General features: G+C 36.3%; 1 protein-coding gene across 2 annotated transcripts in view; it reads right to left on the bottom strand.

Annotated features, from left to right (window-relative positions):
• The window catches only part of LOC150078216 (hexokinase-2-like), a 92,935-nt gene that overhangs the window by 13,342 nt on the left and 63,741 nt on the right, over positions 1–15,852 (bottom strand). For both annotated transcript variants that reach the window (XM_090385219.1, XM_090385220.1), the window contains exon 8: positions 11,593–11,732. In XM_090385219.1, coding sequence (XP_090241345.1) covers positions 11,593–11,732 — 140 coding nt within the window. The remainder of the gene's footprint in view (positions 1–11,592; positions 11,733–15,852) is intronic.

The raw sequence follows: 15,852 nt of genomic DNA, 5'->3' as shown, positions 1-15,852 counted from the left end.
ACCTATATAGTTATATATGATATAATGAATAATTATTAATGTAAAACTTAAGCCCATTTGTAAAAAAATATGGGACTGCCCATAAAAAATTCGATTTCTCATATTTCCCTTTACAGAAGTCCCCAACTTACTGTAAAGACAAGTATGACAGTAGCAAGTTTTTAGGATTCTGTGATGAATAAGTTTATTCCACACTGGTATTTTGTTTAGTTTCTGATATATAGGGTGTTTCAGTTAAATGGCATTGGGGCATATCTGAACCATAAGTTTATTTTTAAGTTTAGACTAATTTTCATCTGGACCTTTTTATTGTATTAGGCTGAATTTTTGAATTTGTTGTTAAAATTGGGTTTGTTAAAATTGGGCTAAGCATTACCACTTAGTTTTTTCTAATTTCTAAATTTAAATTCTGTCTAATCAACTGCTTTTCCTTAATGAGAAAGTTGTTTCCCACCTCTGTTTAGACTAAAAATGCCATTGGTGTACTTCTGAAATGAATGCAAACCGATTTTATTTGAAGAAAAAAAATAAATAAATAAATAACTGTATTTGATATTAACCCTTCAGTGTATGTTTAGCCATGTAGAAGAGCTTACTGCAAGGACAGTTATGCAATGCATCTCCTCATACTGCAATCATTGTTTATGTTTTTCTTCAAATAAATTTTGTTTATATTCATTTAAGAAGTACACCAATGATATTTTTAGATTAAAATGAGAATAGAGAATGACTTTCCCCTTGAGCAAAAAAAAAAGCAGTTCATTAGATAATTTAGAAACTGAAAAATCCAAATCCAATTTTAATATTAAGTTCAAAAATTTCAGCCCATATAGGATAAAAAATGTCTAGACAACAAATAGCATGAACTTAAAAATAAGCTATATATGCCTCAATGCTTCTTTTTAATGAAACAACCACAGGTAAAAATATTTTTTTCCAAAATTTGCCTTCTCAAATCTCAGTGCACCTTATAATTCAAAAAAGATAGTAATTATCTTACTAATTAACTGATAATGTAAAAAAGTAGCTATTTTCACTTCACTGCATACCTAGCAACATAATACAGCAGGCCCCCATTATAACGCGGTTTGCTTTACGCTGATTCGCTATAATGCTGTTCTTATATTATAACCCATATCTGACTATAATGCTGTCACAGATCACTATAACGCTCTTTTACAGATTGCATTTTTGCATATTTAATGAAATCGTTTCATTTGATGGAATCGATAGCTTGAAAATGAATAGAAAAACAGCATTAAAACGTTTCCCACGCAGACTTGAGAAATTTTCCCATGCTCAGTGAAATTTTCTCGCACGCCAAATTAATTGCAGTACAGTGACTTGTTATGTAGTTCCGAGATAAACATTTTAAAAAATGATCAAGTATATTGCTTGTAATATTTAGCGTTATATGCATTTATCCAAAGACTAGTCGTCACTCAGTACAGTATTAGACATCGTGCATAATGGACAGTTTACTCGAACATTGTATCGTAATTAATGCAACCAACGCAGTTACATTTTCGAAGAGTTAATAATGGCCGATAAGAATGAAAAAGCAACAACATCTGGGCGCAGTATGAAGACTGTAAATGTAACAAAAAGACTGAATTTGAAAATTAAATTAGACGTTTTGAAGCGAATCGATTCCAGTCAATGACAAGCGGTTGTGTGCCATAATTTAGGACTTGCAAGTTTAACTGTAAGAACAATTATAAAAAAAATAAAGAATTAATTTTAGCAGCGGGAAAGATAGCTGTTCCACTGCAAGCAACTAGGGCTAGGTCGTCTATTAGGATTGAAATGAAAAGACTTTTAACTAATTTTATTGAAGATAATATCCAATGCAGAATTCAGTTAAGTTAAATAGTTAAGTTAAACAGTTATTAGCTGGATGATGGAGAAATATATTGCGGTAGTTAAAGGTAAAGGCTTTAATTTCAAAAAAGGAAACTATGACAGGTTAAGGCACTACATGGCATCTATTAATTGGGTGGATTGCAGAAGGAAGGAAAATACATTAGAATTATGGAATATCTTTAAAGAACTAATCACAGGAACCATGAATACATACATACTATTAAAAAAGATAGTAAGAACAGGATGCCAAGATAGATGAATACAGAATTAGCCAGTCTATCCAATAGTGCAGAAAAAGAGAGCATGGGAAAGTTAGAGAGAGAGAGAGAGAGGGAGAGAGAGAGATGAAAAGTACTGAAGTCCACAAAAGTTCATCTATAAACCATGGATAAGGTTAGGGAGGCCAAGGCTGGGTATGAGAAAACACCAGCTAAGAGAGCAAAGAATGGAGACAAGGGATTTTTCATGTATGAGAACACAGAAATGAAAAAAAATTAGATCAGACCCTTGTGTACTGGGAACGGGAAAGTTTTAGATAACCAGCTTATGTTGCTAATGAATTAAAATTACATCCAACATAATAGCAGGGTTTCCCCCCCCGCATAAAAGATCTAAAATACCCTGTTATGTGAGATTTCCCAAAATTCTCTAACCATGTTAGGGCGAAACCATATTATATAAGTACTGTGTTGTACGAAGATTGCTGCAATTTATCAATCATGTTAGAGCAAAACCATGTTGTAGAGGTATCCATGTTATACGGGGGTTGCCTGTACATGAAATAAAATAAAAATTTCCCAATTTCTTTTCATCTGATTTTAATGCAATTTCCAATGGACCAACAAATCCTTCTGAAAGAGATAAATGAAATTTTTAATTTAAAATCCATCTAATTCACAATATGTAGACAGATCGACAGAAGTAATCCATGTCGATCAACAGATCGACATGGATTATTTCTCCCTGATTGGGGGAAATAATACCACTATTATATACCACTAGTAGCAGTACCCGTCCACTCCATGACGGGTACTGCTACCAAGTACACAGGGTGGTTGTAATGTCTGGTGTTACTGTTGGTCAAGGAAATCTCTGACTATCTATCCTACAGGTGTTCAGGATTGCGACTTTCTGGAGTTCCTTGTAGGTGTTCTCTGGGAGACCTATTGCTGCTAGGCTGCTAGGTAGAGTCTTTGGCACCATACCAGTGGTTGACACGATGATCGGGATGGTCGATACGTCTTCCATATGCCACATCTACTTGACTTCATGTCTCAAGTTTGTGTCCTAATTTTTTCCTCGTGGGTTTTCTGGACATTGTTAGTGTTGGGAATCAGATAGGTAGCCTTGTCCACAAGGATTATGTCCAGTCTGTTGTGTGGGATGGTCTTATCCGTTATTATGGCGCGGTCCCAGTACAGCTTGTGGGTTCAGATCTCTAGTCTGGGGTTCGTACTTTTGGTATGGTACACTTTCTTTGGTCAACTGGTATTTCCTTGCTAGCTCCTGATGTATTATCCTGGCTACCTGGTCGTGTCTATGAGTGTACTCAGTCTGGGTGATCACCTTGCAACCCGCATTGATGTGTTGGATCGTTTCTGAGGCCAGGTGGCATTGTCGACACGTGTCATCTGACATTCCGGGCTCCTTTGCGATGTATTTTCTATAGTGTCTGGTGTTGATTACCTGGTCTTGGATGGCGAGCATGAATCCTTCAGTTCTGGGGAAGAGCATCCCGCTTGTGAGCCATGCATTGGAAGCAATGTTATCGATGTGATCTTGATGAAGGTCATTGTAGTGTTTGCCATGGAGTGTCTTCTTTGCCCATCTTTCTAACTTCATTTCTTGTACCGTCTGGGCAGGAGGGAGGGTGCCTCGCTTAGGTTGAGTGGGATATACCACTTATCTATCTTCCTTATGGCCTGGTGGAGTGGTGGTGCTGTGTTGTTCTCGAAGTAATCCTTCAGGTTAACTATTGCTATTTTCTGTTGCTCTATCAGGTCTATCAGGCCCCTTCCTCCCTCTTTCCGAGCTATTGTTAGTCTCTCCACTGCTGACTTCGGGTGGTGTTGGCGGCTCTTGGTCATCACTGTCCTTGTCTTTCGCATGATATTTTCTAGCTCGGTGTTAGTCCAATCTATGACCCCAAAGGTGTATGTTAGTACTGGAGCTGCATAGGTGTTTATGGCTTTAACTGTGTTCCCTCCATTCAATTTTACTTTCAGCAGGCTTCTGAGTCTCTGATGATATTTTTCGGTCAGGCACTTCTTGATTTCCTTGTGTTCTAACTGCTCAGTTTATCTTATCAGTCAGCAGCTGGTAGTTTTGGCCGACTAATTTTCCTTGGTGCAGTCTGTGGGTCTTGCATTTTTCTAGACCAAATTCCATCCTGATGACCTTGCTGAATTCTTTGGTGATCCGGAGTAGTTGCTGGAGTTGCTTCTCGGTTGCTGCGTAGAGCTTGATGTCATCCATGTACATCAAGTGGGTGAGGGTGTACAGGTTCTTTCCTCCTTCTTTGAGGTTATATCCATACTTGCTGCCGTTGAGCATGGTGGATAGTGGGTTCAGTGCTAGACAGAACCATAGTGGGCTCAGAGCATCTCTCTGAAAGATTCTTCTTCTAATGGGGATTGGCTTGGTTGTGATGTTCTCGACCTTAATGGTGGTACTCCAGTTCGCCATTGTTGCTCCTAGGAAGTTTGTCATTATTGAATTGACCTTGTAGATCTTCAGGGTCTCTATTAGCCAGCTATGAGGTACGGAGTCGAAGGCCTTGCGGTAATCGATGTAGGCCATGTATAAGTTGCGGTGCTTCTTGAAGGCTTGCTCCATAACTGCGGCATCTATAGTTAATTGCTCCTTGCATCCTTTGCTCTTCCACTTGCATCCTTTCTGCTGTTCGGCCATTATGTTCTGACCTTCTAAGTGGTCTGATATCTTCTTAGTTATGCAGCTGGTCAGGATCTTGTACATCATTGGGAGGCATGTGATTGGTCTGTATTTCGCCGGGTTTCTTGTATCTTCATCTTTAGGCTTCAGATATGTGACTCCTTCAGTGAGAAACTTCAGGATTGTCTCCGGGTGCCTTATCATTCAAGTGAACTGCTCTGCTAGGAGCTTGTGTGTGCAGGTGAGCTTCTTGTACCAGTAGTTGTGGATGTTATCAATTCCCGGGGTTCGCCAGTTGTGGGTGTTTCTGACCGACTGTTTTACTTCTTCTTCTCGAATCTCCCATCTCTTTTATATCCTTTGTTTTCTTCCGTTTTCCTTCTATCCAGGGTGCTCTGCTGTTATGTCTTACTTCACTGCTCCAGATATTTCCCCAGAACTCTTCGATCATCTTATTGTCGGGTGGTCCATTTCTTGCTTTCTCATGTTCATCCAGTTTCCTGTAGAAGGCTCTTTGGTCCTCAACGAAGATTCAGTTGTTTATTTTCCTCTGGGAGCTCTCTTTGTGTCAGTGTAGTCTCTTGCTGAGTGTGAGGAGGTTCTGCTTCAGCGTGTCCAAGTATTCTCCTATTCTCTGATATCTGGTCTCATGTTTGCTGTGGATGCTGTCTCTTTTGAGGATGCTCTTCACCTTTCCAATCAATTTCTTACTTTTATTACCCTGTTGGTACTGGGTCAACTGACCTATCTTGACTTAATTCTTTTATCTTCTGCTGAAGTTTTCTTTCCGCAAGCTGGCAGTTCCTTCTGTTTTCGGTTCTTCTGCTGCTGGTCTCTCGTTTCTTTTCCATTAATCCTAGTGGCTGCTATGGCAGCACAGTATACGGTTGTGTGGATAGCCTCCAGCGTTGCACCATTGTTGTCAAGGTAATGTGGCATTATTTGCCGATTGAGGTGATCTGTTACTCTTCACAATATTTTATTTGGCCTCTGCTTAGGTATCACGTGGGTTCTTGTGGGGTCCATTCCATCGAATTCTGTTAGGGCCTTCTTCCACTCTTCTATTCTGGATAGCACGACTTCATCTCTTTCCACTTCAGCTACTCTGGGTTGTATTTCTTCTTGCTGTTCCTCCTCTGGTTCCATATTGACCATATTCTTTGTGCTTTTTAGCAGATCGCTGACATCCTGCTTGATTTTTTCCAAGCTGGCAGGAGCTATTAGGTTCTTCGTGATGATGGTTCTTCTTTGGTCTGCTAATCACTGTTCGGTGAACTGAATATCCGGGTATCGTTCCAACCACTTGATATGTAGTTGCGATCTGTACATTGTCAGATAGGTCTCTAGCCTGGTTATTTCATAGTATGCTCGCATGATGTACGTATTCATTTCAATGCTCCACTTCATGCATTGGCGTTTTCTTCATTCCTGGGTGGTCACTAGCGCAGTTGCGCAGGAAACACTTCCAGTTGGTGGGTCTGGATGGTCTTGCCCTTCTCTTGTGATAGCCTTATGGGGGGACAGCGCCACTTGCTCCATTGTCTTGCTCAGGAGACAGTCTCCAACTTTTTGAACTAACCCCTCTGCCTAAGGCCTGAACGCGAGTGACTTTATCCTGCGCCACACTAAATGCAGTATGAATATTTATCTGCGACATCATCCATCTATGTAAGTAGACTTGTTTAGCCTCGGCTTATGTCCAGGGGTTTATTTATTTATTTAGTTCTCATGAGTGACACCAGATGGCACCACTATCTGCCACAGCTGTCGTTCTGACCTTGGGGAAGGTAAGTCCAATGGGGTAACTTACAGCATTGGGTAACTTTCGCGATGTTTTTTTTTTTTTCTTTTTTTTTATATATAATTTAATATAATTAATATATCGATCTCCCAGCGTAATGGAGCCACGTTCGCTTCCACCAATGTGAGATTCAAACCCTGGTCCATCAGGCTGGTAGTCCAGTGTCTTAACCACTGGGCCCTCGCTCCCATCTTTATTAGTCCAATCTATGACCTCGAAGATGTATGTTAGTACTGGAGCTGCATAGGTGTTTATGGCTTTAACTGTGTTCCTTCCGTTCAATTTTGCTTTCAGCAGGCTTCTGAGTCTCTGAATATTTTTCGGTCAGGCACTTCTTGATTTCCTTGTGCTCTAACTGCTCAGCCTGCATCATCCCTAGGCATTTGTAGGTCTCTCCTTCTGTCATAGCTTCGATCTCTTTATTAGTATTATTATTATTATTAGCTATATGGTGCAAAGAAGCCTGAGGCTTATGCTGCACCAGCCAAAAAAAAAAATTCCCGAGTTACCCTGAGAGAGAGAGAGAGAGAGAGAGAGAGAGAGAGAAGTAGAAGGGAAAGTGCATATATATGCAAATGCAAGTAATAATTTGTACCCCGAAAGACAAACAAAGCATTCTGCAAAACAAATAAAATTCAAAAACTATGGGTTGCATATAATGTTATTTATGTGCAATTCGGAGTTTTCAATTTAATGGCATGAATCTATCACTTGACTGCTATATGGTCCCTTTCTCACAATATTCTTTAATGTGACATGCTCAAAAGGATTCAGTACAGAACTGTCTTAAAGTAAGAATTAGAAGACCCATTTCTTTTCCACCTTTCTGAAAAAATCTCTAAGGTGAATACTTTTTGCAAATTACTCTTACTGAAATATTAATATCTCAATGAGATGGCCTTTGAATATAGGAATATTGATCAGCTTTATTTTAAAATGTTCTAATATATTTAAATTCAGATACAACAGTACTACAATTTCTCCTGTTTATATTAAAAGTGCCTCTCCTACCTCCTGACTACTTTTCTGCATATTTGTTTCAGATCTGTTCGCCTGGTGGCATTTTTGAAGCATACCAGTGTTTGAATTGCATTTCAAATACATGCGAGGATATTTGAAAACTGATTTTGGAAAAATATGGAATATTGTATTTCTGACCTCTCTGAGGATCCTGGAAAGACCACTGAAATGGAGATGTGCAGGAAATTAAATGCCCTGAAAAATGCTGATTAAGCCATTAATATTGCCAGGTGAGATGTTTGTATTGTGGCCCAAACTTTATGGAACTATATGCCTCTTTCATTTTGTGCATGCCCACCCCTCCATAAAAATAACCACTAAGCATATTGGTGCATCATTTACTATCAGTAGATGCACCATCACTTTCATGGTTCTAAAAGAAATATGGTCCATAAATTCTTTTGGCACTTATCCCACACCAAATTGTTATATTTAAGTGATGCACAGGCATCCCAAAAAATCTGCAGACTGTGGTAATTTACTTATTATTCATTAACTGAGGTGATAATTTAATTTTCACTGTGATAAATATGACTGAAAAAAAAAAAAAAAAAAAAACGATTTTCAGTCATCATTGAAAATTGTTTTCTATCAGTTGATTTCAGTCCAACATTTCAAGAAGCATAATACAAAAATTTGTTCAGCACTGCTAGTCACTCTTTTAATTGTTAGAACACATAGATTGCATACAGGAAATTATAAGATTTGAGTTCAGTCCTCAAAATTCATCTTATACCATTGCCACACAACAATGGTGACTTCCATGCACTGCAAATAGGTTGTAAATAAACTGGACATTCTCTGGTGTTCGGGTATTCCTTCTGGTTACCTTTTGTCTCCATCCTGGCAAAAGGTAACCAGAAGGACCCAAAACTTCTTTTGAATGCATGCTGCATCACAATTCCTGGTTGGATGTTGATATGCTACCCACTGCTCTTTGTTTTAACTTAACCAAGACATTAAATCCATGAAAAAAAAAAGTTATTTTCAAAAAAATTTAACTTTAGCCTGAACTGATTAAAACAAAACGCATTTTTATAAGCCCTTTTTCTGAAATAAAAATATATGTTTCTGTTGTTTGTTATTTGTTTATTTGGTTTTTAGGAGCATTAGCAACTAAGGCCATATTGCTCCGGGATATGCGGTGGTTATTCCCTGACCTTTCCGCATCCTCCGTATTTAGTGGTGACGGGCTCGAACCCCGGTCTAATCAAGAAGCGTGTGCTACGCACTGCTGCTCCTTCCCACCTGGCTACGGAGGCGCCTATATGTTTCTGTTAAATGTTTTAAATCTCATTATGAGATTAATAGACAACATCTCACTACTCTGTATGGTTTGATGAACTCGAAGTTTTAAAATAAATTAAAGTTAAAAATTGAAAATTAAAATTAATAAAATCCTCCTTTGGGAAAAGCACACCCTTTTCCATTGGTTCATCAGCATTGGTGAAATTAAAATTGAAGAGTTAAAAAAAAATCAGTCAGAACAATAGACTTTCATGACTGTCTTCATTGTTTTAAAAATCTGAATGAGAAATAGGTGAATAGTAAAAAACCAGCTATTCGCGGGGGTTACGTTCCTGAGAAATTTCGCGAATACTGAGTTATGGCTCCCATAGTAATAAAGGGGTTCCGTTCCAAAGTATGAAATATATAAGAAAAACTAGTCTAAAATTTTGTCTATGTATGTATTATATGTACCTTCATAATATGACTATGTACATAGACAGTACATAGTGAAATGCAAGCATATGGCATCGAAATGAAAATAAGAAACAATTTAATATTAAATGTAATATTTATTAGAAATTTCAAACCAGCGTCTTTGCTAGCTAAAAAAACTTATCCCGCCAGTGCTATCACCAGTTTCGCTAAAGTGTTGATAAAGGAGTTTTGCCTTTTCACGAATGATGAGTGAACTTAACGGAATTTTATTTTGAGTTCGGTCTTCTCTCCACAGATTTAAAGCTTTTTCCATTTTTTCTAATTTAACATCACGAGTTACAGAGCAAATTTTTGAAGTAATTAGCGCGTTTTCACAGACACTACGGTGGATTTTTCCTTCCGATTTCTTAATTGATCATACCGTTGACTCATTGATTTTATGTTTTGCCACTGAGGAGACACTTTCACCATTAGAAATTTTGTCTAATAACTCAATTTTATTCACTAATGTCATCACCTTTGATCTTTTCACATTTCCCTTGTTATTCGTAGCCATATTTTTGTACGGGTTAGAAAGAACTTGTCCACAATAAAGTCACTTTCTTCCGTTAACACACTTGAAAAAGTCTGTTTTACACTGCAAAACAGTAGATTTATCACTTTTGTAAGCATATCAATTTATGAATTTATTCAATTTATAAGCATATAAATTAAAAGCAAACGACGAAACCTTCCATGACAAGTGCATAACACATACTGAACAAGGATTAGCGAGAAACATCCACGCTCGCGATTTTGTCACCCCTCTTCCCCCCACCCACTGAGCGCTGTTTTGACCGCGAAAGATAATTTTAGCCATGCCCATGTTTTTTTTATGGCAGAAAATGTTCACGGCGCTTTAAAATTCACATTTTTTCAGGTTTCATTTTATATTAAATCAGCGACCGCGAATACTCGAAACCGCGAATACAGATACCGCGAATAGCGGGGGTTTACTGTATTTGAAGGAGATAAAGGCGAATAAAGCTTTGATACTGCAGTTCACATGTGATTTTTGAGAAAATTTGATATGATTTAGCTGCCAAACTTGCAAAAAAAAAAAAAGTTAGCAGGTAAGTGAGCTTAATTTACCCGAGGAGAACATAAATCAGGTTGTATATGTTAGCTGCATTTTTCTTTGAGGAATTATTATTAAAACTTAATTGGTGATAATATACCTGACACTGTGATGAAACTAAATCTTGTAGATGTGCTTCCAAACCTTGTTAACACTGAATTAAATATATAGTATTAATATCCTGTACATAAACAGCAAGAATAATATTTAATTAGTGAAAGAGGATCCTAGTATATTATAAGGGAAAAAAATTAATGCAATATCTGTTCTAAAATCCTAGAAAAGTTGAGCAGATAGGCTGAGAGGTGGCAAACGAAGTTTAATATTGACAAATGTAAAGTACTACATATGGGAAGCAGTAATCCCAGAGTAACGTATCAACTCTGTGGTACCACACTGACAATGATAGAGAATGAAAAGGACCTGGGGGTAATTGTGCAGGCATATATGAAGTTTTCTGAGCAGTGCAGACAGTCTGCAAGAGTAGTTCATGGTGTCTTGTCAATGATATACAGGAATTTTTCTAGCAGAGATAAGGAGGTGATTATCCCCTTGTATAAGGCAATGGTCAGGCCACACCTACTGTATATAGGTCTGGAGGCCTCATTTTAAGAAGGATGTAGAGCTGTTGGAACGAGTACAGAGAAGGGCAACAAGATTAGTGAACAGAACAGACAAGTAGCAAGTCTATCATGCTGTCACAGAGGCTGCTTGTAAATGTAACATGTTGGAACAGAAAATTTATTTTTCACTCACTTGAAAACTATTTCTGCTTATAGATAGAAAAATTATCATGTTAATTTTAATCACTTTAATATTAATACTTATTTAAATATTAATGTTTTAATCACTTTAATATTAATACTTATTTAAATATTAATGTTTTAATCACTTTAATATTAATACTTATTTAAATATTAATGTTTTAATCACTTTAATATTAATACTTATTTAAATATTAATGTTTTAATCACTTTAATCTATGATATGTACTTCAACGATCTACAACAGTGAACTAAGAATTGGTTAATAAACAAGTAATTGCTACTTTTTCAATTACCAAATACAAATAATACAAATTTATAAGGCAAGATTTGCAAAAGAGATTTCATTACACAATTTTTAGTTCGTAATAATCCAAATATTATAGTAATCATATTATAGTAATCATGTTATACTTCAGCTCAAAAATATTAAAGGAATTTTATATCTTTGGAACAAAAAATTTATTTACCTGCAGATACCAAAAATGCAGCTCGCGTAGATACTCTAGCAGACACTAATTTTACATTGACACAGTCATCATCTGTAGCATGAATTAGGCCGAGACGATTAAGGACATTTCTGGTTTCATCAAAAACATTCCTTCTGTCACTGAAAATTAAGTAATAATATACCAGTCAGCTTACTTATAAAATGAAAGATGATATACTCGTTATAATTTTAAATTATTTATTAATTGATAATATAAAAACATTATATTGTATATCAAGATGTGGTCTGCTATTTGACAATATCCAGAGCTATTTAGTTCTCCATGTGTATAATTCCTTTCAAAATGTAGCATTTGCATTTTTGAAGGGAGTGATATATACTTTCTAACTTTTTAAATTTGGTCCGACTATTTGACTATTTCAATAATTGGGTGTTTTTCAGTTTGTCAATAAGTTCAGTTTTCTTCTATTTTCTGAGAAATTTAACTTTATAGATAGAAAATTTTTCCAATTTTTAGCTACGTTTGTGTTATTTTTCAAATACAGGTAGTTCTCGTTTTGCGCTGGTCTGATTTGCGATCACTAACCACAATGCCATTTTTATTTTTGATTTATTTTTGCAATTTTTTTTTTTTTGCATTTTTTTTTCATAAATTGAAAGTTTAAAATTGTCAGACAAAATTTATTGCCATCATATTGTGCTATGTATCAGATGAACAGTGATTTAGGACAATCTGAGCCAATCAGCAATTAGCGCATTCGTATCAGAAATGAGAAAGATTCCCGCCCTCAAAGTAACCACTCGTGGATGAGGGGTAGTAAAGGTCCATGTGGTGAAGCATTCAGTTGGTTGTTGTTTATGCTATTTACACGTGTTGGAAATTTATTACACTAACATTTAATAATAATTTTTCAAAATTAAGCCAGTACTCTAAGTAGAAAAAATAAAAAAAATTCTTCATTATACACAGATAGTCTATTTTTTTATTAATTGTTCTACTAATAAATCGTGTTATAAAGTTTTTAATTTAATAGAATAAAGACACACCATGTCTGGTAAAAGTAGTTAATAGAATCCTAGTGCAATATTTGGAGGAGAGAATCTGATGAAAGCTGCCCTAATGTGTGTAGAGCTATGAATATGCCTCCATCGACTATTACTACAACTGTAAAGAATGCTAATAAAAAAATTTTAAAAAAATCGATGCAAAGTGGTAGGTAAAAATTTCGGTACCCGGAACCTAACCCTGTGATTTCCGATTGACTCCATTATATAAAGGGTTCCATTTGTGCCTGTCCCCCCAGGAACCTAACCCCGACGTAAATCGAGGGATACCTGTATACAGATAGGACATTCACATAAAATAGCATAGTACTCTAAATAGAAAAAATAAAAAAAATTCTTCATTATACACAGATAGTCTATTTTTTTCAATTATGAACCTACAAATTCAATGATATGTGCTTAAAAACTACTGTTAGGTGGCACTTCTCTTATTTGTTGTTGTTATTTGGTTTTTAGGAGCATTAGCAACTAAAGGCCATATTGCTCAGGGATATGTGGTGGTCATTCCCTAACCTTTCCGCATCCTCCCTATTTGGTGGTCACGGGCTCGAACCGTGGTCTAATCAAGAAGCGTGTGCTATGCACTGCTGCTCCTGCCCATCCGGCTACGGAGGCACCTTCCTCTTATTTAGCCTATGTACAACAACCATGTACTGTTATGTGTTGTCACCCCTTAACATTGACAACACAAAACACACATGTACTGCTATGTGTTGTCACCCCTTAACATTGACAACACAAAACACACATGTACTGCTATGTGTTGTCACCCCTTAACGTTGACAACACATAACAGTACATGTGTGTTGTTTGTTGACAACAACACAACACACATGTACTGTTATGTGTTTTCAACATTAAGGGGTGCCTCCGTAGCCAGGTGGGCAGGAGCAGCAGTGCATAGCACACGCTTCTTGATTAGACCACGGTTCGAGCCCGTGACCACCAAATATGGAGGATGCGGAAAGGTCGGGAATGATCACTGCATATCCCTGGAGCAATATGGCCTTAGTTGCTAATGCTCCTAAAAACCAAATAACAACAACATCAACATTAAGGTGAAAAAATATCTGCACTTTGTATCATATGTTTTGATTTTTATGTGTATGTTTATGTGTTTGATTTTTATAATGAAGGTTTAACTTTTAATATCTTAATTTCAATGCTCTTTTTTTTCCTATAAAATTAACATTAACTGTAGCATTGACAACTCAGATGGGGTTTAGTGCACCATCATTGTTACTGATGATAAATCAAAATACTGGACCAACTTGCAAAAGTAAACAAAATACACAAATGGGTGGATATTTGTGTATGTTGTTCAATGGGTGGAAATACAAAATCAACTTTCAATATGGACAAAACCAAACCATTTTGGAAAAAAAGCACGTTATTACCCTGTATGCACAAAAGATGATTTATGTGTAAACATCTTTGACGATAATTATAACTGTTTTAAAATCGGACTGAAGTTATTAACAATGTTAATAACTAGTGACCAAGTTAGCATCATTTAGGAAGTAGTGGATGTAAACTCACACCCACTATTTCCTAAATGACATAAATATTCGTTCAGCTTACATCGTTCACTGGGTTTACTTCAGTCTGAAATAACAATGTAATGTTTTATGCTCACGCCCACTACTTACTCTACTGAATCAAAGCTAGTGACTGCATTAACGTCATTTAGGAAGGGATGTAATTTGCGTCATTTCTGAGTCACATTTTCATGACCAACTGGTTTTACTTCAGTCCAAAATTTAGTAGGTGCCACCAAAGGTGTTTTCTCATCAAAAAAAGTCTTACAGATCACTCATAGTGCAAGTATATTAATTCTTTTGCTAGAAGGAAATGCTGCAGAATATTTTAAACTTAGGCTAATGCTAGTTTATTACTCCCAAAACCTGAGGGCATTAACACGTTGACTTGCCAAGCTAGTTTAAGAAAAAAAATTACCCAGGGCCAAAAAATATTTAGTAAATAATTTGATTAGTAATTCTAAAATAAATACTGTAATGTCAATGTTATGCCATTTTTTAGCTTAAAATATCAAAAAAAAAAAGAGTTTTTTTTGTGTCGCATAAATGTGGCTGATGTGGCCCAGTAGGTTACTTTATTTCTCGAGAAGCCATGTCAGCCACATACGTGTGCCACTATTATGGCAACATATGAAGGTCGTTTGTGATTAGTTTATTTCAAACGCAGTGCGTGCACTGCAATAAAACTAATTGCCATAAAATAAACTCTCAAATGTCGCAATATTGTTAGAGATTTTGCAAAAACAAGTTCATTAGCGAACTGTATTATCCCCATTATTACTGTGTTGTTTTCTCTGCAAGTTTGTACAAGTGTGTTGTGAAAAAAAAAAAAAAAAATCTAAAAAGCAATGGCTAAAATAAAATTACTAAAAGAAGAAGAACTGAGAAAAATTGCTGAAAATCTTAGTAGTTGTTCTGAAAATGAAAAAGAAGATTTGACTCTGATGATTCGGTAAAAGATCCTGACTGGGATATTTCTTCAAATGAAGAAGGAGATATTGAAATACCAGAAAATATTGAAGAAGTGCTTCAAGACTGGATGGCAGAAGAAAACACTGATGAGCAATTTGAAATGACCAAAGAATCTGAGATTGAAGCAACTGAAACAAATGAAGTTATTGAATGGACTGAATGAGGACACCAAAAAAGATTCGATTTTACAGCCAAATCAGGACTGCAAATAGACGTATCAAGAAACATTATTCACCTTGAGGCGTTTTCATTATTTTTTGATGAAGATGTAATAAATCTTATTGTCAGAAACAAACAGATATGCCGAACACAAAATTCAGAGTACCCGAGCTTCATGGCAGAGTTGTCTAAAAAAGTGAGTTCCAACAACTGCTGACGAGATGAGAATTTTTTGGGCTTCTTATGTGGATGGGACTAGTAAGATTGGAGAGTATTGCATAACTTAGTAACAAAAATTATGTCTCGCAACAGATTTGAATTGATGTTGCGCCTCATTCACTTTTCAGACAATGAAACTGCTATTCCAGGGGACAGGCTCGGTAAGATACAACACTTGATAGATATTTTGCAGATGAAATATCAGAAAATATTTTTTCCCGGCCAAGATTTCATCATTGACAAAACTCTTATTCCTCTTAGGGGTAGGCTGATATCCCAACAATATATACCAAATAAAGCACACAGATATGAAATCAAGCTGTTGA

The sequence above is a fragment of the Mastigoproctus giganteus genome, chromosome 11 (assembly GCF_048544385.1).
Source record: "Mastigoproctus giganteus isolate SK-2022 chromosome 11, ASM4854438v1, whole genome shotgun sequence".
Taxonomy (NCBI): Eukaryota; Metazoa; Arthropoda; class Arachnida; order Uropygi; family Thelyphonidae; genus Mastigoproctus; species Mastigoproctus giganteus.
The sequence above is the reverse complement of the archived record's forward strand: the minus strand, read 5'-3'. Positions and strand labels throughout refer to the sequence as shown.